Genomic DNA, 27,820 nt, shown 5'->3' with positions numbered 1-27,820 from the left:
CCATGTTAATAAGTCATGTGGAATGTTAAACCACAAATAGACACAAAAATACACCATTTAAAAATTACACAACATGCACAATCTTTATTATCGTTCTGTAACTCCATGCATTTTTGTGGTCAAAAGATTAACTGTATGGCAACAGTAGGGGAGACCAGGGACGGTTGAAACATTTTTGACTAAATTGCTCCTTGGAACAACATACAGTAGAACCTCATTTTTAAGTACCCGCGATATACGAATTCCCGCAATTAGCGTATTTTTTTACATGCACTGTCAATTTCCCTATACTAATAATGCATTCTTTTCCCGCCTTGTGCAAAAGCATTTCCCACTGTTTACGTAGAATTAGTGCTGTATTTCATGGCAAACCATGGGAAAATTTAGAGAAAACAATACAGTAAAACCTTTTTGTTGCGACCCCATTTATTGCGACCACCTCTCTATTACAACCCGATTTCGAGGAACCGTGAAAAAAATGCCGAAAATCTGAAGAAAATCGGACAGAAAATAAGTTTCTTGTGGTGAGTAGCATGTTAATTGCATTTCTCTTGCCGAGTGCTTTACTGCCGTAGGCAGCGCATATCTAAAAATAGATACCACTTCCTACCGACCGCTGTCAGCGCTTAACAACCCCCATTCCACGTCCCTTTGCCGGCAGGGTGCAGATAAAGGTTTTTGTGGCAACGTGTTTACGTTTAGCTTTTTGCGAGTGTCTAGTGTGGTACACAGTTAAGGCAAAGCTACCTGCTGGATTTCTCTTGATTTTTATTACTATTGGTTGACAATGTTTGCTTACTTTTTGAAGTCCGATTTGGTATATTTTCTGGCTTGAATTTGTGAACTATTTTTGATGACTTATGCAGGTTTTTTTTTCGATTTTGTGTATTATGAATTAATAAATAAAATACCATTAAATATTAATTACTATTAATACAACGCAGGAAAAACCCTCCGGCCGCAGCATGTGAACATGGTAGTCGGCCGCTCGCTCGCCCTTGCTCACCCTCTTCCCGTACCGTGCTCTGCGGCCGATCTCGGATGCTGCTTGTACTTGTTAACAATCACGTTATCTTCTTCAGTTTAACGAGAGTAAAAATATATTAAAACTGTCAGCAAATTGATAAAAGCTTTATGTGTCCGCAAAAACAGGGCACAACACTGGCCCGCCAGTTGTTTTCATTCAAAACGTGGCTAAAGAACTTGCATGGATCAGGCTGAAAACATCCGGCAATACGTGTAGGTTATAAGGAATCTTGTTATGAATTGAGATGTTATGTTTTTAAAGTAGATATAGACAGCGACCGACTGGATGCACACCCGCCTCGACTTTTTTAACTGCCGCAGCGATGTTTATTTTGACAGCTCAAGCAATTATCTTTTCCCGTGGGTTGACAGAAAAAGGTCGCTCCACCCAGCATTAAAAAAAAAGGCTACGCCACTTATTCCCCACGCAGGAAACACACTGGCTGCCGTCTGTCTCCCCCGCATTTATCTTTCATTTAACATTCCACGTCTCGCCTCTCGCACGAGCAATAACGAAGCGACCACACATTGGGCCATTTTATGCTTTGTTTGGTGACAGCAGCTTGATTTTATTCGGTATATTCCTTTTAATAGGACCCTTGCTATTAAAATACAATTATATTTAAGTTTGAAAGCTTGTAAATTCCTTGCCAGAGATGACTGAACTTGAACTTGGTGTGAAAAGTGACATATTTTGACATACTTTTTTTTCGGTGTGTTTGGGGGGAGGGAGAGTTCCGAAAATATTTACAAAGATCTTACCCCTCCCTCACCCCTTTAGTACCCCATTCATAATAGCCTAATTTTACGGGAGAAGGGAGGGTGAAATGAGCATTTTCTCACTGAAGGTTTTTCAAAGGAGAGCGAAGTTGGGGTGTTATAAGGGAGGACACTAGATGGTTTGTGTGTCTGGGAGGGATGAGCTAGCCTTGAAGAATGTCAATGAGGAGGGAGGGGTGAGCTTATGCGTCATGAAGCCGCTGCCGCCAGCCAGCCGGGCAGGCTTAGTATGCGCCCACTCACGTTGCAGAACCTACCGCTGCCATATTTTTAAAGGAAATGTCCCATTATTTTTTTGTTGTTCTTACATGAAAATTATGGGAAGTATTAAAGTTGACACAAAAATACGCTGTGTGTTAAAATTAACAGATTTTAATGATCTTTCATTTAGTTTTTTTTTTTAATTTTTTTCTGATTTTCATATTTTGGTCAAAATGTCCAATTTTTTGACGGCTCCCAAGAATGTATTCGTAAAAACACTGCAATTTAAATCCGGGGTTCGTGACATCTGGGTTCTAGTGTATTTAACTACGGCAAGCAGAAAATGTACATGTAAACTAACCAGTAAAAATAAACTGTCTTTTGACATATTTTCTTTAGAGGTGGCCTGTAGGGCGACGGACTTGTCATGAAGGTTGAAGTGGGTTTAGAGCAAAGCCATCTAGCATTGTGAGTGACAGCATCCTACCATTGTACGGCTGGTTAATTAGCAAGTAGCGGTTTGTGAAGGGGGGGGGGGGGGGGGGGAGGAGGGGGGTGTTGAAATCAACTGAAAATCTCGGAAAACATCTATTACGACATTACGACCCCCCCCCCCCCCTTCTATTTCGATCCTATTCCTGGGAACCGTGAGGGGTCGTTTCTGAGAGGTTTGGCTCTAAATTCGCAAAATGAATAGCGTGAAGTTTAATTATTAAACGTTACTGCATGAGTGTATGGTTACCACAGCTTCGTTCACCATTATAAACAACTTACTTTTTTTTTTTGTGCCACGTGCTATTGTACACCATACGGCCATGAACCAAACATATGGTGACATAAACATGAAAATTAATAAGTACTTTTCTTAGCATTCCCCTTTAATCTTAAATGTATTATGCATGAAAATAAAGGTGAAAACTCACATTTTAAATACACAAAAGAGCGGATTACTGTTCCATTATTAAAATACGTTTTAAGCAACGTACGAGTTTCCTATAAATATGGCGTCTTCGTGCATATTCGGCGATGTTCATTTTAACACATTAGGAATAGAAGTTAAATTGCCATTGCATTGTTTGGATATTCATTGAAGCCATTGCCATTGTACGTGCACAGAAATAAAAAGTAAAATACATTATTTTGGTTTTTATGGTTTATGAAAGTGAAATATGGCATGGTTAATCTGCAAACAGGATAACCCCCACCCATTTTAACTTCTATTCCTCAACGTAAACAATTATATTGATGGTGGTAGCTATTGTTTTATAGTATTATTTCTCAAAAAATCTGAAAATAATAAAACTTTAACACGTAATTAAATACAAAGTTCAGAAATCAATTGTTTTAAAAAATTTCAGCACCTAGTGGCTATATCAAGATGCTTCAACATTCTCATCTCTTACACAAGAACAGCAAATTTCATGTTTAACTTTCGGCAATAATGAAGAACGGCGATATTGGATATATTTAAAATTTTAATTATAGTGAAGTTCTAGTTAATATATAAAAACGTAACCGTCTCTGACATATTATTTAGTGTGGTATATATTTTCTTATTGTTTCCCATATAGTGAGATGATAAAACAAATTTGAACATTTCCCTCATTTTGCGTTTTCCCGGTTTTTACATACTTTTTTCCTGGTCCCTTGAAATATGTAAAAATGAGGTTCTACTGTATTTATCTTTGCCTATTTGAAAGCTTACTTTAATTAAATTTTAGTTATCTGACTACAAATGAATGAGGTTATAGTGACAATATCTGCGTTACAAAAGCATTTGAAGGCATTTCAACAAAATCTGGGAAAATGTTTCAACTGACCCCTTACCCGATGCAGTTGTAACAGTACATGGGGTAAGTGTCTCGAATGTATCTTTTCTTGTATTGTCGGATGTTGGCTATGGTGTGAAAAGTACAATAGGTGCCAGCATTTAGTAAAATATGTTTTATCAATTTGCTAGCAGATATTGATGTAAATTTTCTTAAAGTAAATAAAGAGATATTAAATTATCAATAGGGCTTACCTTTCAAGCCCTGTTTATCTTAGTTTGTAACATCATGAAGTAACTAGGGGAAATAAATTTAGTTTTCGCTGGTTTGGATCTCGCCGTAGCTAAACCTTTTCAGACTAATACAGTAGAACCTCGATGATACGTTCCCGTTTCATACATTTTCCCGTGTCATACGCCGATTAATTTTGGTCCCGCCGAAAGTACTATATTTACAATGGTTTACTTTCCCGGAACATACACTTATAAAATCACGAATTTCCCGTTTCATACGTTTTTACAAAGCGGAAAAGTCCTAAAATTCAAAATTTTTTTCGTTATATTCCTCCTGAAAAAATATCTTTTAATGCTTTTATTTTGAAAAACGTTCATTGTTTACCTTTGCAAACATAAGAAAATAACTTCATCGCACCATAGATAGATAGTATCAGGAAGACTGTGCACCTCGCTACTAGCATCTATGGCCAGCACCAAGCGAGACTAGTGGCGCAAACTAGCAATGATTATGAAAATGGTGCACGCGCTTTACCAAGGCACGGATCTCATATTTTGTGCATTCATTAATCTTTGAACTGAATATAGCCGTTTGTTATTGTTTTCTTACGATCGGATTGTTTTGTATTTTACGTTTCTCAAGTTAACATTTTATTGAAAATTGTTCTGTTGCATAAAGTTGTTTGTAAAATGAAACAAACAAGCAAAAATTTCTGATTTTCTTTTTACAATAGCCTAAGTTTTTTATTTCTAATTTAGGCTTGGTGACTTTCCCCCCCTTCCAAGAAAGGACTGCTTTACTTGATTATGGTTTATGGACTGTATTTTACATTTCTGGTGGTTTTATTATATGTATATATAATGATGAATTCATATCTTTCATTAATATACATAATGCAATTATTTACACATTATGTATTTAAGTTTAATCAGACATTGTGCTGGTATGCTAGATGATTGAAAAAAAATGTTATTATTGCCATTCCCTTTTCATACACTTTCCCGCATCATACACCATTTTTGTGCCCTCCGTTGAAAAGTGTATGATAGGGGTTCTACTGTATATAGAACGTGATGTTTGACCAAAAACATCAGTTTTTCGACCCAAGGCTACAGTGACGCTGGTTATGCAGCAATCTCCACCAGGAAACCAGTGTCCTAGGCTTGTTCCCAGTTTGCAAGGAATTGTGGGACTTAATTGTTAGAGCCAAGATTTTATGGTGTTATGAAAAAAGACTTTTCGTCATTAATAATTGTGGATTTCCTCTTCTAGGATAGAAAGCTGTCGTTTCAAAGTGCATGGGGATCATTTAGCTTTTACATGTTCGTCGCTAATTATGTGCTTGTTTACCGTGTCCTTCATTTCATGCTCCAAACGGCAATTACAATATTTACAGAAAAGTATTTTTCCGTCACTGACGTATAATCCCTCATTCTTAAACTTGTCAGCACGGGATGCCGCAGTAGCTTTATTTTTCGGCATGATTAAGAAATTTAGCTTTCATTTATGCACGTCATTTGTAAACAAAGCCCGGAGGTACCAACAACTAGTATTTACTGAAGTTGTAGCGAAAAAATTAACCGCGGGAAGCCTACTTTTTACAAGCGAGAGAGCCATATACTCAACCTGAAGTAAAAGGTTAGGTTATGTCAGGTCAGTGAAATAAATGTTTTTATTTATTTTCTGGGAGGGTTGGGTAGGTAAGCATTATTTAAAATATTTAATGACCGTAAAATAAATAAATCCTTGCAATATGGTGCTTTTTCATTAGCCATCAGAAAACTTCGATTATGTTACGATTTTGGCTCTCTCGCCTGTGAAGTGTGAAATGAAAATGAAGGCTTCACGGTAAACTGCTTATTCAACAAGCACACAAAATTGTGTTACAGTGAAATTCCATTAAATATCAAGTGATCATTAAATATCAATATTAGCTTTTATTTTATTTTCATACATATTTATTTAATGAATGCAGTTTTTGTTCACGTGTATTTTTCAAAGGATACAGCAAACAAGGCGCTCAGATTTTTCACGTTATTGTGCTTGTTAACTTGTTAATTTTATTTTACTATCGTCAGTTGTTAATATTGCGTGATCTCTAGTGGCTCTAGTAGAGATGCGTTTAAAAACCCTAACTTAACTCCGATAACGAGCTTTTTTTTTTGTTCGTGAAATAGTCAATTTTTGTGATATCTTGTAATTTTTTAAAGATGAATAATTAACGCATTAAATAACCACACTACAGTTGGATGACGACCATTTCCTCTACAAACAGATACAGAATATTTGTCAATCAACCAATAGTCGGTAGTTAACGATTTAAATCAATATTGAGGTGTTATTTGCGGTTAGAAAACATTTCGCATTATTCGCGGTTTGGGATGAATTTCGCGTGAAAATTCGCGATTTTGCATAAAACCATATAATCTTGGCTCTATTAATTGTAAACGCTAAGATCCTGAGTTTCTCCCGAGCACGCAGAGAATGAACACAACACACATAGTTCCAAAATTCTCGATAGAGAGCACTAGCTGTACGGATGAGCTATGGAACGATGAGGGGGGTGGTGGTGGAGGAGTAGGAGGAAAGAATTCCTTATCGCCCAGCGGGGTGTCATGTTCTTCAATGAGCCTGAAAAGGGGGATGGGGGAAGCCAGCCAACTGCCTGCCTCGGAGAGAAGTAAGATTTCCGCTCACTACAATCAGAGAGGTTGGCCAATAATGCAGTTTTCCTTCCCGTAAAAAAAAAAATGTTTTGTTATATACTGTACGATAAAGGTTTTGCTCTTCTAAGGGTTTTCTTGCTTTACACGTTTTGTCACAGATATATGATTGAACATCTTATTACGTGACTTTCTGTTATAAAACGTTATTTTTTGATATATGATAAAAAGTTTTCTGTACGACAATATAAAAGATGACCTTTTTATACAATCAATTTATATTTGTAGCTGAATATATGTCCACAAAATATTGCAGCTTATTGCACTAATTTTAGTTGTTTGAATGTATTAGTATTATGCATGTAAGTATGTATACATGAGGATAGAGCTGAAGCATAAAAGGCCTGTAAGTGCAAGTGAGAAAGAAACAGTGATTCCCCAGTAAGAGAGAGACAAAAGCTGGGATTCCCCACTGGTCGTGGGAACTAAGTGATAACTACTGTCTTACGATGCGGGAGAGAGAGAGAGAAGGTAAAGTCCCTGGCTCTATGTGTAGAAAACTGTTTTCAAGGTGTGTCGTGAATTCTTATTGGCTTGTGATGTGTAGTGTGAATGAAGCCTGCGTGTGATTGGTCGGTGAGGTCATGTGACTTCTCCCTGCGTGGAGGAAACGGTGGCATGACTTCATCAGTCGTCTGTCGATCGCTGCACCAGGAGGGCGTGTTCGGTGGCTTCTCGCAAATTATGTAGAAATTGTGGAAGAGAAAATTTAATGTTGGTGGTCAGAGCCATGTCGAGTTTTAAGTTAACCTAATTGTTTTTATATTTTCATTCGGCCAGTCTAATTAGAAATTGTGACCACCTTCGTCGACGCTTGGCTCGTGACGAAATTCGGTTTCGCTGGGTGTGGCCCTGTTTGAGGTCGCACTGAATTCATGTACTTACAGTAAGATTTTACTGAAGGACTTAAGCTACGTTTGTTTTTCGTTAATTTTCATCACCCGAGCTGCGAGCAATTCTCGACAGGCGGATGTACGAATGGAATGAGTGAGCAACATATTGAAAGTGATTGGATTCGTCTGTGCAACATTCTACTTTGAAAAATAAAACAAAAACTACAATTGGCGATTAACATGTTTTTATTTTTGTATATAACGAACCGTTATAAGTGTTTAAATATTTTTGCGAAACTAGACGTAACTGTAATCAGAAGTTAATTTTATATAGTGGAATTATAACCTTTTTTATGAAGAGAAATAGTTATTGCCGTTTGGAGATATTATGAAAAGATTCCAGTAGTGAAAGATGAGTTTATTATATGAAATAAAGGAACGTAAATACTATTACAAAACCAACCAACTATAAAAAAATTAAAATATAAAAATTAAAAATTACTTTACTACACAGAAATCAGATTTAAAATTGCCAAAATTACAATAACATTCAAAATATTGCGTGACCTGATATTCAAAGAGCGGACCATGGAGCGAAAGAGGACACGTGCTGCTGTCAAAAATAAAATAAAGAAAAAACATTTATATGGTTTTGAAACCAAATAATTCAAATATGTTTTAGCAAAAACTGCACATTTTTAAGCGTACAACTACTACATTGGTATGGCACAGTTTTGCTAGTACATCTTTCAGATTCCTAACCACATAATTTGCCTAGTTTTCACAGATAGAAATCATTTCCGCTCTTATGTATAATATATTTTGAATGTATACTACATACTAGGTCACAATTGGTTCACGCAATAGGACTATTAATATACAGTAGAACCCGTTTATAGTGAACCCGCCTATAATGAATTCCCGTTTATTGTGAATTTCCGTCTCAGTCCCGGCAAAATGATGTGAGGTTATGTATTAATTTATTGGTTATAGTGCACAACTTTTGTCAATGTTTATACGTTTTCCCGTGTACCACGAACAAACTTTGCCGACATAATGCACATTTATCTGAAATATTTTCATATAATTACAAGTTTTTTCACAAAACGTCTATTCTGGATCACAGTGAAGTTTTTCTCCGCAATACGCTACTCGATTGTCCACTGTTCATATTATAAACAAGTCGTATTCGAGTGGCCTCGGTAGGCTACGTGTAGCCATAAATGGTGATCAGGTGAAAATAAAAAATAGTTTTCCCTGCATAGTTAAAGATAGGCGAACGCGTGTACATTTAATATGTTATCAAAATTAAACATAAATTACTACCACACAAATACGTATGTACATTATAGCAGCAAATTCTAGATTTTTACGTCTCATTTTTATCGTTCACGTTTCGGACATTTTGATCGAGTAAGGTTTGTAAGACTACCACTAGATAGAACTCTGTGGACTAGATTTTTCCATAGAAAGTGAGAAAATTTCGTTCCAGCTTTAGCAACTGCGATACTAAATGATACGTAGTGATCTTTGATGCGCCAGACTCGTTATTTTTCGTTTATTTACTTTTGACGGTAAAAAGAATTTCGTGTTATTAAGCTGCAAATGTGCTTCAATAAGAAATACGTACATAAAAGAATGTAAAAACGCGGAAAAAAACTTAAGGCATTATCTGTGCGAGATAAACTGGACATTATTGAAAAGGTAGACTCCAATCCCACTGTCCCGCACGTGTTAATAGCAAAGGAACTGGGAATTGCAACATCCACATTAAGTAGGTACAATATTAAACAAGCTGAACATTCTTCTTTCTCAAGCTGCGAAAACGTCACAGAGTATTGAATGCCTGAAAAAAGGATAATACGCCAACGTCCAAGAACCATTAGGTAATAGAAAGTTTGTACATGTGTAGTTCATTAAAAATAATATATGCATTTGCTCATAAAACTGTTGCTTTGAGTATTTTCATTCGTTATATTCTTGGCTTAGGCCTATGTGTAGTTAAGATTTTGCTTTTGAGTATGTATTGCCAATATAAAAGTTTTCCCAGATATAAAGTTTCCCCTCTATAGTGAACATATAAATGACTCCCTTCAGATTCGTTATAACAGGGTTCTACTGTAAATACAATAAACGTTGCCATGATTAAAAACTGATAGAGAATAAAATGATAAGAATTAAAGTTGAGTACCGTCAATTCAAATCTGTGAAATATTAGGAAATAAATATTTCAATGTTCAATACAGTTCAAAGGAAATGGAAGAGTTTTCGTCGATTAGCTTCATTCTATCTTCAAAATACAACGACTTACTGTCACCGACACCAGTTTGATAGTCTATCCTTTCAAAAACAACTCTGCGATAGTTGGTACACATCTAGCAGGCAAACTCTAAACTAATCGTGCCTGACGCTTGAGCTTCACGGGTCGGTTAAATCACAAGTTTTAAACTCAAGTAATTTAAATTCTGTACGGTATGTAAACATTTAAGCAACTTAGAATTGTTCAGGATACTTCATTTACATTGCGTGCAAAGCAAAAGCCTTGTACAGTTTTTATAAATATCTTATATTTAGTTTTAAAATTTTCTTAATAAAAATTTTATAAAAAATAATTTTTTTTAGAATTTTTTTCTATCATATTTTAAAAATCCAAAGCTTTCTTTACAATACTATGTCTATTGCGTTTGTTTACCTAAAATTATATTCATGGGAGAAATTATTTCCCTGGTGGCTGTAAAACTATGGATCTTACTTAGCCTTAAATGTATCTTCAGAATCAATTCATTGGGTCTCTGGCACTAAAAAACTATGAAATTACCTTTTTCCAGTGATGAAGTTTATGTTACCTTTGTAAAGAAATATCTGGAACTGTCTATCAAGTTTACGCATATATGGATTGTGAGATCATTTTCGCTGAAGAAGAATATATCAACCATACATCTCAAGAACTTTATTTAGATGACAACATAACCTCTATGTTTCTGTTACTTCTTCTCTAAAGCACCACACTTAAAACTTTTTTGAGTGTTTACATATGTTGTGCACTCTACATCAGTGGTTCGCCACTGCATCATGGAAACTCTAAGATCGGGGATCAACCACCAGGCATGGTAACAATACCCGTGGAGGACTCACAAAACGCGGGACAGGAGTTCGCAGTAAGTGCATGGGGCTGCAGTGTATTCTGAGCTCGCCTTCTGGCTGTACCCACGCTGGACCTTCCTGATACCCCTGTAAGAAACAAGGCACCACGAACCTGTCACGTCCTGAGATGTCTGTGATCTCCCCGTCCCTGACCAAGGCACCCAGGACGTTGTCAAATCCAGGGTACATCACATATATTGTGTAGTTCAGGCCAAAGATAGCCAGTTAGGTCTGAACTGCAACAAAGTTATTTCTATCTCACTATTATAAAGGAATGTTCATCTGGCAGATTATATAAATGTTTGCTATAAAGATACAGTTTTGACCAATACTTCGCAAAAAAATTTTTTACAAGGAAATTCACTATATAGAAGTTTTACTGTAATTTTTTTCAAATGATGTGGCTATTGTACTCTATAAAAAATTAATTTACTGATAGCTGTGTTACAGATATATGGGACGGGACATTCATTACAATAAGACATGCATACCTGTACATAGTCACCTGCACACCTCGCAGCATGTCCCAGCCCTGCATACGCTCGGGCCTCCACAGCACGGTCACCAAGTTCTTGAGCTATGCGCAACACATTCTCATGAAAAGCAACCGCCTGGCCAAAGTTGCGGCGGTAGTGGTGGGAAGAACCAAGGTTACTGTAGGCTCGCGCCTCTTCCACCTGCAACACATACAAAAGGCTTTTCTGCAATCATTTTCCACGATCGAAGAGGCATGGAATCACGACCCCTCCCCTTGTTTTCTCATGAAGTATTACTGTGCAGTTCTTCTCTCGCTCCAAGTGTTTCATGACTGTTACAAGTCAGGTCGTCTTATAGCCAGGCCGATCTGAGTTGTAATAAAATGTAAAAAAAAGTAATTTTTTAATGTTTGAAATTCAAGGAATGTCGTTACTTCCTGACAAAAAATTGTACCAAAGTTCATGGATCAGAAAAATTAATTAAATTTGTTTTATTGTGCATGGCGTATTCATTCAATTTCAAACCACAGATATGTACTCGCTAATAATATTTTATTGTTTTGAAAGTATCTGTTTTTGAGACTAATTAATCACAATTATTTTACTGTAAGAATGGAGTATATAAAGTTTACTCCTATTTTGGTGGAGTAAGTATTACATAACTGCTTTTATAAAAATAAAAAATAAAAACACCAAAATCCTTTGTTTTAAAGATAAAATTGGACTAAGAATAAATCCATAAAAAGTTGTCTATATTTATGGAAAAACAGACATTATGACTAAAAAACTAAATAAACATAAGGAATTGGTAGAACATGTGTTTGTATTATCGCCGACTAAAATATAATTACCTGGCTGACATTAACAACCAATATAGGTAAATAACTATTGTTTTAAATGTAAATATTAACTAATTTCATCACTATTTTGCAATTAAAGGTTTCTTAAAAAAAATTCTCATTTTTTCGTAAAATGGAGTAGATTCCGCGGTATTTGGTGGTTTGCAGTTTGGGCTATTTTTTTGGTTTGCAAAACTTTTCTGAAGGAATATGTAGAGTAATAGATCGTGGGAAATAAGACAAATAATAATTGAAGTAAATAGTTGGTTGATTCAGTTAGGTGAGCTACATAAAAATACATTTGCTTAGAGAATTTAAATATTTTAATTTTGCCAAGTATAAAATCCAGTAAAAAAATGTGCAAGTGTTTGTCACTGATGGTGCTGCATACATGAATCTCTGTTTTCAAAGAATACAAGTGGTTTTAGGTGATCATTTTCAGCCCATTCAATATTGGGCTCACAAAATCTGTCCGGTAGGAAATGTTAGTCACATATGTTTTTTCCCATAAAGAGTATTTTAATCAAAATAATTTGTTTTCCAAATAAGTAAGTGTGATTGCTATCATTTTAATCAAGACACTTCTCCCGGTAAAATTCTAAAGACATTCGAAGTAAATTTAAATAAATTTTAAATAACATTTAAAGATAAAACAACGTAAAATTAAATAGAAAAATTCACGTACTGCATTGCTTACATAAAGGGCTTGGGCATAAATTTTTTTTTCTTATGTAGGCACAACCAACATTTCTGAGTTATAAAATAGTAATGTTATTGATATAGGAAATATATTTCAGTTATAATAAGAATTTCAATCATAAACTTAACATTTTCTACTATTAGAAAGATTATTTAATCTGTTAACACAATTCCCGACTCTGTTGTTTACTAAATGTGTGTCTGCCATGATTTTCCACTAGAGCATCCTAGTAGCGCAGGGTAAACTAGCCCTGAGAGCTTGTGGCTTTTCTCTCTAGAGATGTTGTTAACATGCTGGATGGCGGAATATAAACGTTTGCTGAAAACTTGGGCATCGCCGGAAATAATTATGCAATGAAGGAAGCAAATTTCTATTTAGGAAAAGCAAAATATTGTTTGTTCATTCGTCACATTATTAATTCATCGCATTACTAATTCGTTGCATTGCATTTAATGCTACATAAGTGCCGTTGCCATTGTGTGCGCACAGAAGTAAAAAGTAAAAAATTATTTATGTTTTTATGGTTTATGAAAGTGAAATATGGCACAGTTAATCCACAAACTAAAACCTGCACCCGCGTAATCGAGAGTCTACTTACTGTATTTTTTACAAAACCAAACGTTATTTGTAGCATATGTATACTTTTTAAATATTTTTTTTTTTAAACAATTTAGACTAATAATGTAGAAATTTTGATTAGTTAATTTAATGAAAATGATAATTTTACAAAATTAGATGCTAATTTAAAGAAAAAAATATATATACTAATTTTTCCTGCCCTACAAATAATTCCCTTGTAATATTACAGGCAGCTTCAAAATTGTATAACTGATAATTCTTTTTTTTTACCAAAGGCCGACATAAAAAAAATAGTGATGCACCGATTCCGATACCGATTAACGATAATCGCCGATAATTACATTTTACCGATTAATCGTTATCACCGATTATTTAAATACAGATACAGATGTAAGTTGTATTTTACGCATCCTTTATTTTATCGTCAGATTTCGTAGACATATTTCGCCGCATATCTTACGCCAGATTTTAAATAAAAAAAATTAGGCACACACTCACTATTTTAATTTAGTATTCATTCCCGCCGCTATTTATTTTGTAAACACGCAACTAAGAACCATAGATACCTGCATACAGATAAAAGTTGTACTGCCAACTTTAGAATAAGACAGCATTAAAGTGGTTACGATTACGATCAGGTTTAGCAGCGCTAGCGATCATAGTGAGAAATAATGAAAACGTCCGAAAGGAGAGAGCGGTTGCTTTAGCACCAAATGTTTGCGAACTTCAGTGTTGGCTAACTTTCCTGTTATTGGCATCTTTGTTGACATCGTATAATCTATGGAAGTATTCCGAAGGTGTTGTGTTTTTAAACGTAAATGTTTATTATTGCAAATGTGTATTTCTGAAAACGAGACTGTTTTAAACAATGGCGACGTGGGAAAAGAGAAGTGAAGTGTGGAAACATTTTACTACAAGCTAAGAAGAAGATAGTAAAGCAATATGTTTATATTGTGGTGCTGTAATATCACGTGGTGGTTCTTGCCGATCAAGCTACACAACCACCAACATGTTGCATCATGTTAAGACACGGCATCCTCAGCAATTTGCATTTGCAGAAAGTACAAGCCAGGCGTGTTCTACTGAGAGGGAACATTCGGTTGCTGGCCCTTCTCAGAAGAAAGTTAAAGTAAGTCTACTTGAACCAACACTGCAAGACGTAGTCGAAAATAAATTACTGTACAATTCCAATGATCCACGAGCTCAGGAATTTACCACATTGATTGCTGAAATGATATGTGTAGACATGCAACCATATGACATTGTGAATAATGATGGTTTTAGGCGTCTCATGTCTAAAGCAGTTCCGAGATACAACATTCCTTCAAGGAAACACATGGCCGATACAGTAATTCCAAAAATGTATGAGAAAGTGAAAAATAAAGTTAGAGAGAGACTTTCTAATCTTGACAATGTTGCTGTCACAACAGATTTGTGGACAAGTGAGGCTTCGTCTCAGATGAATGATTTCATTAGTGTCACAGCCCATGGAGCAGAGCTGTCTCACAAGGTACATTTCTGCCTTGAAGTTTTACCTTTTGATGGTGATTTGCACACTGCAGTAAACATTGCAGACAATCTCTTGCACATATTTGAAGACTGGGAGATAGGCAATAAAGTATGTGCAGTTGTTACTGATAATGCATCTAATATGAAATGTGCCGTAAGAGATCACCTCAAACTGCCTAATATTCCATGCTTAGCTCACAGTGTTCAGCTTGTACTCAAAGATGGGCTGCTGAATCAACGTCCAGTTCGTGAACTGCTTGCGGCATTCAGGAGCATTGTAGGGCATTTCAGTCATTCAACAGCAGCCAAAAAAATTCTTGTCGATGCACAGAAAAAGGTAAACGAACCTCAGCACGTACTTATTCAAGATATTGCGACACGATGGGACTCTACTCTTCATATGTTACGACGTCTTGTAGAACAGCGTCTTTCCATCATGGTTGCTCTCCAAAATTGCTCGAAGTTTAGGTGTCAGATTACAGCTGAAAATTAGTTGCTTGCCGAGCAATTAGTAGATCTTCTTATATACTTTGAAGATGTGACCAAGACAGTCAGCAGTGAAAAAGCATCTGTATCAGATGCTATACCACTAGTCAACAGCCTAAATCACATGCTGGAAATGAAGATAATGGAGGTTAAAGCCGTTAAAGGTGCCACTAAATCTTTTGCAACCGATTTGAAACATTCACTCGACTCACGTCTTGGTGAATTGGAAAAGACTGAGATTTTCCTAGTAGCTACGATGCTTGATCCTCGTTATAAACACCATCCATTCCAAAATCCTGACAGCACTGAAACAGTGAAAAATAGTTTGAATGATAGCATGACACTGCAAAAATGTGATCAGACTTCTGAGTCAACTGGCACTTCTAGATGTGCCATTTCTTCACCTGGTCCTTCTGCTACACAGAAGGGAATTTGGCAGATGTTCCAGAAAATGGTTGATAAGTCTATAGCTGCTACAACAGCTTCAACTAGGGGTAAGTACCACATACACTGTGCTACAGTCAACAAATCTTATAATTTAATTGCTAAACCAAATATTTGTCATTTTGTAATTTTATTATTTACAGGTAATGTAATTGAAGAACTGGACAGTTACATGAAGCAGCCAACATTCGACCTAGGGACATACCCGATTGAATTCTGGTTAAAAGATGTAAATTACCCACATCTGAAGAAGGCAGCACTGAAAAATCTTATAATACCCCTTGGATCTGTGTATTCAGAGAGATTGCTTTCATCAGCAGGAAACATTCTCCAAGAGAAGCGCAACAGGATGTTGCCTGAGAACTTAAGAAAGCTTGTTTTTTTAAATTCAAATTTGCCAGTGTTGAATTATGACTACTAAATGTCAACTGCGTGTTTCACATGATATATTTACTTTTAAGAATAAAAATAAATAATATAAGCCTGTGAAGATATTTTAATTCTTAGTATTGCTTGATATATTATTATTTGTTTGATTTAGCTGTTGGAAAATGAAAATGTGATAAAATAATCGGTAATCGGTTTGTATCGGTATCGGCCGATGTTTATGTTGGTTATCTGTATCGTTTCGGTTATCGGTAAAGCCTTATCGGTGCATCACTAAAAAAAATACAGATAATCCTGATAAACGATAACTATTATTGGTCAATGGACATTAATTTAAATTTAAAAATTCAGATTCAAAGCTTAAACTAATTAGATTTTAATGAATTGTTACGGGTGGTTTTCACCAACCAGTTACGTTTGTTCTTGAAAACGTACAACATGTGTGGCTTCACCTATTCCTGGATGGACGTAACCAGCAGCGCTCACAGTGCGAGGCCCCTCAGTTCGCCTGTGGGTTAGGGGACCCGCGATGCTTGAGCGAAGATGCATAAGAACATTCTCGTTCATTTGACTGGAACTTCCTCCTAGTGTGTAGGCTTTCCACACTCCTTGGACGAGCGGGATTAAGAATATTCTCGGCTATAAAGACCATTCATTACCCCTGGTGGGTATATAACGCCAGTTTGTGCAGCAACAAGGGCATAACAATGTAAGAGAGCTACAGAGATTGCGATCGCACCGCCACTACCCAGGACTCAGCGAAGCTCTGCCCGCCAAGGGACAACATTGTCATGGGGGTAAGCCCTGTGCCTAAGAACTACTATCGAGGTGTTGGTTTTGCCCTCTCCAGTACTCTGGGTTCCCAGTGCAAGTCCAGTGTTAGCGAGAGATTACTCATTTGGTAATGATTTGGTAACATTGGTGAATGAGTAACACCGAGGATGAGTAAGGTGATGGCAGGGGCGTAGCGAGTAGTTAACCATGTGATATAAGTTCCAGACGACCAAGCAACACTCGCTTGGCGAATGTGTACAGTCAAACCTCATTAATACGAATCCGCTTAGTACGAAATTCCCGTTTATGCGAAGTACTTTCACAGTCCCAGAAAATAAAGTATGCTTTCCTATGTTATTCAGTACTTTTAATACAAAATACGGTTAATATGAATTACGAAGTTGTTTTGATCCCTCAAGTAGCTGTTAATGTGTATAAGTGAACGGTTAATATGAATTTCACCGCTGAAGTCTGAAGTAAATCACGTCTTCATAACCGTCATGTAAACAAACGTTTCTCCAAAGATATATGTATGTATCCTACAGCGCAAAATGGTCGAAAAACAAGATGAAAAGTTCAACTCTAGTGGCGATGTTAGTAACTAAACTGGAAAAGATGCCATGTTGTAAACGGAAAATGAAAAAGGAAAGTACTCTATAGCTTATTAATATTAGTCATCGGAAGTATACATACGTAGAAGTTTAAACAATCTATGGAAAAAAAAATCTGATATTTTCCATTGTTCACGCACGTGTGTCTTAACCTCAATTTTGAGTGAGAGTTGTTTTGTAATATAACTGCGAAACGTAAATGCAACAACCTTACATAACGACTTCAGACGAGTAACCCGAAGAATATGAGTAAGTGGACGAGTCCTTCAGAGGTCCAGGGGTTCTGGGACAAACCACAATGGGCAACCAGTTACAGCAGGATCAGCTAAGGATACTCGCTTGCCCTACAAGTAGCAAGCGACTGACATCGGAATCCTGCAGAGTTCTGACATCGCACTGAATTGGAGTCCCAGTGTGAGTACCCAAGGCTGTTTTACTAGAAAGACAACGAAGGATTAGGCTGTGCTGAATGGTCTTGATTGTCCACGAATTCTTCTCTTCCTGGACCCATGCAGAATACTGACTAAAATTTACCCGTTCGCTGGAGAAGACATGTGGCATCAACACCAGACATCAGGCCACAAACGAGGCAAGTAGCCATGCCAACAGCAACCACTTGTCGGCGGTGGTTATCTTAACACCTAAACTAAAATATTATAAATGCTGGTCATAAATTTAATAATGGTTTATTTTGATTAAGTTTCTGACATCCACTTTTAATGTATGTATGCAGATAATCACATTCAAATTATAATGCAAGTTTTTCAGTAATTAGCAATAATATATTAATAGCTCACAGGAGCAGTTTTACAAATGGGAAATTTACAACAATATAGGGACTAGAGTAAATAATATCAAGTAGCATATTTGATCCACACTTTTAAGTCTTTTATAATCTGATTTAATTGTACAGCTTTTATAAACTTTTTATTCTTAGTGTTCATGCCCATAATTTTTGTTCACAGGAAACAAATAAACGAAGCTCTCGACATTGTGAAGTCGGCATTCAGAGATCCAAAAGGCAAAAATCATAATTTATGTTTTCCAATTGTATTTCGGTGCTGCCAGATGGAGTTTCTATTTCTATTTTTTGAATCTCTTGTGTTTTGGCACATGCGTACCCCTGCATATTTCTCACCTCGCTGCACTTGGTCAATGTAACAAAATCATTAGTAAACAATTTTTTCCACTAATTTTTTTTAAATGAACATGCTAATTTGATTCTATAATTTGTATGAAGGATCCTAAACATAGTTTTACAAATATTTTCAACATCAAAGCAACTCACTGAGACAGAGGTATGAAATTTCTAAACATGGCATAATGTACATAAAATCACAATTTTTTTAATGCTCTACATGATTAGCATCACATGTGAAAATGTTAGTCAGACGTTACTGTAATGAGCGCAACATATGCCAGTCATTAAGAATTAAAAATAATTCAAACACTTTTGTGAGTGGCTATTGTCCTCCTATAGTACACCACTTATAAATTGGTATAACTTGGAATAAATTAGTAGAGGTAAGAAAATTTTGCGAAATACCGCAAAATCCAATACGTTTTCTTTAAAACACACATTTTTTTTTTACAAAATATCTTTATTTAAGATATAGTGAAGAAATCAGCTTATATTTAAGTTTAACATCTTAGTTATTCACCCATTTAGATATTAATGACAGCATCATGAACTGATTTTTATTTCAGCATTGAACAAACATATTAGCTGCAAATTTCTTCTATAATTTAGAACCATTATTTGTTTTTTTTTTTATTAGTAACATTTCTTGTCATAGATGGGTGAAGCAAGAGAGCTGTTAGTACATAGTGGTAGATAGATTAATTTTTACAATGTTGCAACTATCACTTTCTCTTCCTTTGAAGCCCAGGTAAAAAGTGGCCATGGTGTGTATAATAGTTAGACAAGATTATATGGTGAATTGTGACAAAACACAAATAACACCGAAAAATAATATCGAAACACCACATGACACAGAAATGCATATAGCATACAGCACAAAAATGCAAGTTATATAATGGATTTAAGTAGCATTTAACCAAAACTTAATTCAAATCATAAAAAAAGTAATCTTTTAATGTTTGAAATTCAAGGAATGTCGTTATTCCCGGACAAAAAAATGTACCAAAAAGCATGGATCAGAAAAATTAATTTAATTTGTTTTATTGTGCAAATCTTATTGAATCACTTTTAAGCCCCAAAGGCTTGCTAATTTATTTTTATTGATCTGAAGGTATTTGTTTTAGATCAATTTATTACAAAATACTTTATCGTAAAAATGCAGCATATAAATTGTACCATTATTTTGATGAAGTAATTATAAAAATAAAAACAATAACACCAAAATCTTCTGTTTTAAAAATGATTGGACTAAAAAAAAAATCTTGTCTCTAGCATAGTCCATGGTTGTAGACCTTTATGTTTCCATATTACTCGTACGCATGACGAAACAAATACAAATACCTAAATTATGGTTTGATTTCAATTTCAAATGTCAAATATTATCAGTGTTTTCAATTGTTATGGGAAATTTTTCCGCTACTGTTTAACGATACAGTTATCAGGGGGTTTAAGAGTCAGTGAAAATAGGGATCTTGGGCGCCACCACATGGATGGACACATGGACCCGGCTATCGACTCTGTCTCTGGGCCGAGACGTGGCCCATGAAGAGCTAGGCTTGATTTCCCCCTGCACGGATACACTGGAACTAACCGGCCCACTCTCAGTGGCGGGCACGCTATTTTATCGACGAAGACGACTGCCATCGGGGTCTTGAGGTGCCTCACACACCTCGGTCTCTGTACTGGGAAGCTCGTGGTCGAGAGATGAATACAAGCAAGTCAGGGTGATTATCTTTTCTTTTGGCACTTTCACGTACATTGACAAGACTCTGAGTGATCACACAATGATGAGTTGTTACGTATAAAATTATTAATATTGCCAACGGCAAGTAGTCCAGCTTAAATACTGACCAGGACACCGCGTGGCCTGGCTCCGAAAGTACAAAGATTGTCGTGCAATTTAAAACGATCCGGGGAGCTTTAAACTATTAGGTAAAACAGTCTACCACTGGGGTAGGCCTTGAAGATGAATTGAAGTGGTGAATTTACCGTTAGTCGATTAATATAGCAAAGCAAATATACATAACATGTTTAAAACCTTCAAAAATTACATGTTAATTTAGGATTAATTACTATCTATTACAATTATTTATTTATTAAGTTCATTATTTTTAAAGGTGATGTCAACAGAGGGTGTCAGTGGGAGAAGAAGGGGCGGCGTGAGGCACATCGTGCTTAGGGAGGGCATAGCCCTGGTCGATGTCAGAGCAGTGAAATAACTTTGTTTACTTATGTGTTCAAACTAGTGGTGCACCGATGCGGATGCCGATGAATCGTAATCGGCGATTATTGGTACTTTCCGATTAATCGTAATCTGTGATTATCTTAACGATTACTTTGCCGATTATCTACGTCCCGGCGTAATTAGGTAGGTTTTTACCGTGTAATATTTTGTTACACATTTTCGGATGAAATACGGTAATATTTGTTTATATTACAAAATTCATCTAACTCCGTCAAATGATTACAGATATTTCGTTAAGTTTAATAAATCTCATTGTCTCGAACAATAAAAAATACATTTTTCCTACACGTTTATTTACGTTTCGTCTTTTGTTCTGATTTTTGTTTAGTGGCCTTGTACATTACCTATAGCCAGAGACGTAAAATAGATGGCACGCAAACAAAATACCACAAGCAGTTGCAGTGGATTCTATGACAATCGATCTTTTCGAGTCGTAGTAGCGATTAAAAATCGTGGTCCCGATACCTTCTACAGTTTATCACTGCGTTTTACAAACTCGTTATGGGCATCTTTGGGAATATTATCCGTTGTTGTGTTATTTATATGTGACGTGAAAAGTGAAAACGTATTTATAATTTGATTTATTCAGTCTACATAATAAAAATCACATTTGCTAGAATTGGTTTTGAGTCATTTTTTATTATAATTATAGTGAGATGGCGAGTACGGAGAAAAAAAGTGAAGTGTGGAAACATTTTCTATAAACTCAAGTGAACAAAATAAAGCAACATGTTTACATTGTTAAACGGTAATTTCTCGATGCAACCTTATGTGATAGTCGATAATAATGCTAGTTTTGCGCAACAAAAGCTTACCCATTGTAAATTACAATTATTAGACTGTAGTTCAAGTTGTTTACAATAACAAATATAAATAGAAGTTAATTTAATTTACACTTTGCAATGAATTAATAGTATATTTTATATACTTTTATGCTGTTATTATAACTGTTATTATGACTGGGAGATAGGCAATAAAGTATGTGCAGTTGTTACTGATAATGCATCTAATATGAAATGTGCCGTAAGAGATCACCTCAAACTGCCTAATATTCCATGCTTAGCTCACAGTGTTCAGCTTGTACTCAAAGATGGGCTGTAGAATCAACGTCCAGTTCGTGAACTGCTTGCGGCATTCAGGAGCATTGTAGGGCATTTCAGTCATTCAACAGCAGCCAAAAAAATTCTTGTCGATGCACAGAAAAAGGTAAACGAACCTCAGCACGTACTTATTCAAGATATTGCGACACGATGGGACTCTACTCTTCATATGTTACGACGTCTTGTAGAACAGCGTCTTTCCATCATGGTTGCTCTCCAAAATTGCTCGAAGTTTAGGTGTCAGATTACAGCTGAAAATTAGTTGCTTGCCGAGCAATTAGTAGATCTTCTTATATACTTTAAAGATGTGACCAAGACAGTCAGCAGTGAAAAAGCATCTGTATCAGATGCTATACCACTAGTCAACAGCCTAAATCACATGCTGGAAATGAAGATAATGGAGGTTAAAGCCGTTAAAGGTGCCACTAAATCTTTTGCAACCGATTTGAAACATTCACTCGACTCACGTCTTGGTGAATTGGAAAAGACTGAGATTTTCCTAGTAGCTACGATGCTTGATCCTCGTTATAAACACCATCCATTCCAAAATCCTGACAGCACTGAAACAGTGAAAAATAGTTTGAATGATAGCATGACACTGCAAAAATGTGATCAGACTTCTGAGTCAACTGGCACTTCTAGATGTGCCATTTCTTCACCTGGTCCTTCTGCTACACAGAAGGGAATTTGGCAGATGTTCCAGAAAATGGTTGATAAGTCTATAGCTGCTACAACAGCTTCAACTAGGGGTAAGTACCACATACACTGTGCTACAGTCAACAAATCTTATAATTTAATTGCTAAACCAAATATTTGTCATTTTGTAATTTTATTATTTACAGGTAATGTAATTGAAGAACTGGACAGTTACATGAAGCAGCCAACATTCGACCTAGGGACATACCCGATTGAATTCTGGTTAAAAGATGTAAATTACCCACATCTGAAGAAGGCAGCACTGAAAAATCTTATAATACCCCTTGGATCTGTGTACTCAGAGAGATTGTTTTCATCAGCAGGAAACATTCTCCAAGAGAAGCGCAACAGGATGTTGCCTGAGAACTTAAGAAAGCTTGTTTTTTTAAATTCAAATTTGCCAGTGTTGAATTATGACTACTAAATGTCAACTGCGTGTTTCACATGATATATTTACTTTTAAGAATAAAAATAAATAATATAAGCCTGTGAAGATATTTTAATTCTTAGTATTGCTTGATATATTATTATTTGTTTGATTTAGCTGTTGGAAAATGAAAATGTGATAAAATAATCGGTAATCGGTTTGTATCGGTATCGGCCGATGTTTATGTTGGTTATCTGTATCGTTTCGGTTATCGGTAAAGCCTTATCGGTGCATCACTAAAAAAAATACAGATAATCCTGATAAACGATAACTATTATTGGTCAATGGACATTAATTTAAATTTAAAAATTCAGATTCAAAGCTTAAACTAATTAGATTTTAATGAATTGTTACGGGTGGTTTTCACCAACCAGTTACGTTTGTTCTTGAAAACGTACAACATGTGTGGCTTCACCTATTCCTGGATGGACGTAACCAGCAGCGCTCACAGTGCGAGGCCCCTCAGTTCGCCTGTGGGTTAGGGGACCCGCGATGCTTGAGCGAAGATGCATAAGAACATTCTCGTTCATTTGACTGGAACTTCCTCCTAGTGTGTAGGCTTTCCACACTCCTTGGACGAGCGGGATTAAGAATATTCTCGGCTATAAAGACCATTCATTACCCCTGGTGGGTATATAACGCCAGTTTGTGCAGCAACAAGGGCATAACAATGTAAGAGAGCTACAGAGATTGCGATCGCACCGCCACTACCCAGGACTCAGCGAAGCTCTGCCCGCCAAGGGACAACATTGTCATGGGGGTAAGCCCTGTGCCTAAGAACTACTATCGAGGTGTTGGTTTTGCCCTCTCCAGTACTCTGGGTTCCCAGTGCAAGTCCAGTGTTAGCGAGAGATTACTTATTTGGTAATGATTTGGTAACATTGGTGAATGAGTAACACCGAGGATGAGTAAGGTGATGGCAGGGGCGTAGCGAGTAGTTAACCATGTGATATAAGTTCCAGACGACCAAGCAACACTCGCTTGGCGAATGTGTACAGTCAAACCTCATTAATACGAATCCGCTTAGTACGAAATTCCCGTTTATGCGAAGTACTTTCACAGTCCCAGAAAATAAAGTATGCTTTCCTATGTTATTCAGTACTTTTAATACAAAATACGGTTAATATGAATTACGAAGTTGTTTTGATCCCTCAAGTAGCTGTTAATGTGTATAAGTGAACGGTTAATATGAATTTCACCGCTGAAGTCTGAAGTAAATCACGTCTTCATAACCGTCATGTAAACAAACGTTTCTCCAAAGATATATGTATGTATCCTACAGCGCAAAATGGTCGAAAAACAAGATGAAAAGTTCAACTCTAGTGGTGATGTTAGTAACTAAACTGGAAAAGATGCCATGTTGTAAACGGAAAATGAAAAAGGAAAGTACTCTATAGCTTATTAATATTAGTCATCGGAAGTATACATACGTAGAAGTTTAAACAATCTATGGAAAAAAAGTTCTGATATTTTCCATTGTTCACGCACGTGTGTCTTAACCTCAATTTTGAGTGAGAGTTGTTTTGTAATATAACTGCGAAACGTAAATGCAACAACCTTACATAACGACTTCAGACGAGTAACCCGAAGAATATGAGTAAGTGGACGAGTCCTTCAGAGGTCCAGGGGTTCTGGGACAAACCACAATGGGCAACCAGTTACAGCAGGATCAGCTAAGGATACTCGCTTGCCCTACAAGTAGCAAGCGACTGACATCGGAATCCTGCAGAGTTCTGACATCGCACTGAATTGGAGTCCCAGTGTGAGTACCCAAGGCTGTTTTACTAGAAAGACAACGAAGGATTAGGCTGTGCTGAATGGTCTTGATTGTCCACGAATTCTTCTCTTCCTGGACCCATGCAGAATACTGACTAAAATTTACCCGTTCGCTGGAGAAGACATGTGGCATCAACACCAGACATCAGGCCACAAACGAGGCAAGTAGCCATGCCAACAGCAACCACTTGTCGGCGGTGGTTATCTTAACACCTAAACTAAAATATTATAAATGCTGGTCATAAATTTAATAATGGTTTATTTTGATTAAGTTTCTGACATCCACTTTTAATGTATGTATGCAGATAATCACATTCAAATTATAATGCAAGTTTTTCAGTAATTAGCAATAATATATTAATAGCTCACAGGAGCAGTTTTACAAATGGGAAATTTACAACAATATAGGGACTAGAGTAAATAATATCAAGTAGCATATTTGATCCACACTTTTAAGTCTTTTATAATCTGATTTAATTGTACAGCTTTTATAAACTTTTTATTCTTAGTGTTCATGCCCATAATTTTTGTTCACAGGAAACAAATAAACGAAGCTCTCGACATTGTGAAGTCGGCATTCAGAGATCCAAAAGGCAAAAATCATAATTTATGTTTTCCAATTGTATTTCGGTGCTGCCAGATGGAGTTTCTATTTCTATTTTTTGAATCTCTTGTGTTTTGGCACATGCGTACCCCTGCATATTTCTCACCTCGCTGCACTTGGTCAATGTAACAAAATCATTAGTAAACAATTTTTTCCACTAATTTTTTTTAAATGAACATGCTAATTTGATTCTATAATTTGTATGAAGGATCCTAAACATAGTTTTACAAATATTTTCAACATCAAAGCAACTCACTGAGACAGAGGTATGAAATTTCTAAACATGGCATAATGTACATAAAATCACAATTTTTTTAATGCTCTACATGATTAGCATCACATGTGAAAATGTTAGTCAGACGTTACTGTAATGAGCGCAACATATGCCAGTCATTAAGAATTAAAAATAATTCAAACACTTTTGTGAGTGGCTATTGTCCTCCTATAGTACACCACTTATAAATTGGTATAACTTGGAATAAATTAGTAGAGGTAAGAAAATTTTGCGAAATACCGCAAAATCCAATACGTTTTCTTTAAAACACACATTTTTTTTTTACAAAATATCTTTATTTAAGATATAGTGAAGAAATCAGCTTATATTTAAGTTTAACATCTTAGTTATTCACCCATTTAGATATTAATGACAGCATCATGAACTGATTTTTATTTCAGCATTGAACAAACATATTAGCTGCAAATTTCTTCTATAATTTAGAACCATTATTTGTTTTTTTTTTTATTAGTAACATTTCTTGTCATAGATGGGTGAAGCAAGAGAGCTGTTAGTACATAGTGGTAGATAGATTAATTTTTACAATGTTGCAACTATCACTTTCTCTTCCTTTGAAGCCCAGGTAAAAAGTGGCCATGGTGTGTATAATAGTTAGACAAGATTATATGGTGAATTGTGACAAAACACAAATAACACCGAAAAATAATATCGAAACACCACATGACACAGAAATGCATATAGCATACAGCACAAAAATGCAAGTTATATAATGGATTTAAGTAGCATTTAACCAAAACTTAATTCAAATCATAAAAAAAGTAATCTTTTAATGTTTGAAATTCAAGGAATGTCGTTATTCCCGGACAAAAAAATGTACCAAAAAGCATGGATCAGAAAAATTAATTTAATTTGTTTTATTGTGCAAATCTTATTGAATCACTTTTAAGCCCCAAAGGCTTGCTAATTTATTTTTATTGATCTGAAGGTATTTGTTTTAGATCAATTTATTACAAAATACTTTATCGTAAAAATGCAGCATATAAATTGTACCATTATTTTGATGAAGTAATTATAAAAATAAAAACAATAACACCAAAATCTTCTGTTTTAAAAATGATTGGACTAAAAAAAAAATCTTGTCTCTAGCATAGTCCATGGTTGTAGACCTTTATGTTTCCATATTACTCGTACGCATGACGAAACAAATACAAATACCTAAATTATGGTTTGATTTCAATTTCAAATGTCAAATATTATCAGTGTTTTCAATTGTTATGGGAAATTTTTCCGCTACTGTTTAACGATACAGTTATCAGGGGGTTTAAGAGTCAGTGAAAATAGGGATCTTGGGCGCCACCACATGGATGGACACATGGACCCGGCTATCGACTCTGTCTCTGGGCCGAGACGTGGCCCATGAAGAGCTAGGCTTGATTTCCCCCTGCACGGATACACTGGAACTAACCGGCCCACTCTCAGTGGCGGGCACGCTATTTTATCGACGAAGACGACTGCCATCGGGGTCTTGAGGTGCCTCACACACCTCGGTCTCTGTACTGGGAAGCTCGTGGTCGAGAGATGAATACAAGCAAGTCAGGGTGATTATCTTTTCTTTTGGCACTTTCACGTACATTGACAAGACTCTGAGTGATCACACAATGATGAGTTGTTACGTATAAAATTATTAATATTGCCAACGGCAAGTAGTCCAGCTTAAATACTGACCAGGACACCGCGTGGCCTGGCTCCGAAAGTACAAAGATTGTCGTGCAATTTAAAACGATCCGGGGAGCTTTAAACTATTAGGTAAAACAGTCTACCACTGGGGTAGGCCTTGAAGATGAATTGAAGTGGTGAATTTACCGTTAGTCGATTAATATAGCAAAGCAAATATACATAACATGTTTAAAACCTTAAAAAATTACATGTTAATTTAGGATTAATTACTATCTATTACAATTATTTATTTATTAAGTTCATTATTTTTAAAGGTGATGTCAACAGAGGGTGTCGGTGGGAGAAGAAGGGGCGGCGTGAGGCACATCGTGCTTAGGGAGGGCATAGCCCTGGTCGATGTCAGA

At 36.0% G+C, this 27,820-nt stretch overlaps 3 protein-coding genes across 5 annotated transcripts in view; 2 read left to right on the top strand and 1 right to left on the bottom strand.

Moving 5' to 3' along the window:
- Positions 1 to 27,820, bottom strand: part of LOC134529569 (tetratricopeptide repeat protein 28) — a 221,506-nt gene that overhangs the window by 129,661 nt on the left and 64,025 nt on the right. For 2 of the 3 annotated variants that reach the window (XM_063363794.1, XM_063363795.1), the window contains exon 7: positions 11,202 to 11,387. In XM_063363794.1, the coding sequence (XP_063219864.1) occupies positions 11,202 to 11,387 (186 nt within the window). Of the gene's footprint in view, positions 1 to 11,201; positions 11,388 to 27,820 lie in introns of those variants that run through there. The other variant, XM_063363796.1, reaches the window with a different exon arrangement.
- LOC134529559 (uncharacterized) lies at positions 15,337 to 16,451 on the top strand. The gene is made up of 2 exons (XM_063363778.1): positions 15,337 to 15,793; positions 15,887 to 16,451. The coding sequence occupies exons 1-2, from the start codon at positions 15,424 to 15,426 to the stop codon at positions 16,162 to 16,164; spliced, it is 648 nt and encodes a 215-aa protein (XP_063219848.1). The 5' UTR covers positions 15,337 to 15,423; the 3' UTR covers positions 16,165 to 16,451.
- On the top strand, positions 22,370 to 23,408 carry LOC134529558 (zinc finger BED domain-containing protein 4-like). Its single transcript, XM_063363777.1, has 2 exons — positions 22,370 to 22,750; positions 22,844 to 23,408. The coding sequence occupies exons 1-2, from the start codon at positions 22,381 to 22,383 to the stop codon at positions 23,119 to 23,121; spliced, it is 648 nt and encodes a 215-aa protein (XP_063219847.1). The 5' UTR covers positions 22,370 to 22,380; the 3' UTR covers positions 23,122 to 23,408.

Source organism: Bacillus rossius, chromosome 2, assembly GCF_032445375.1.
Source record: "Bacillus rossius redtenbacheri isolate Brsri chromosome 2, Brsri_v3, whole genome shotgun sequence".
NCBI classification, from domain to species: domain Eukaryota; kingdom Metazoa; phylum Arthropoda; class Insecta; order Phasmatodea; family Bacillidae; genus Bacillus; species Bacillus rossius.
Note: the sequence above shows the minus strand (reverse complement) of the source record. Positions and strands in the feature narration are given on the sequence as shown.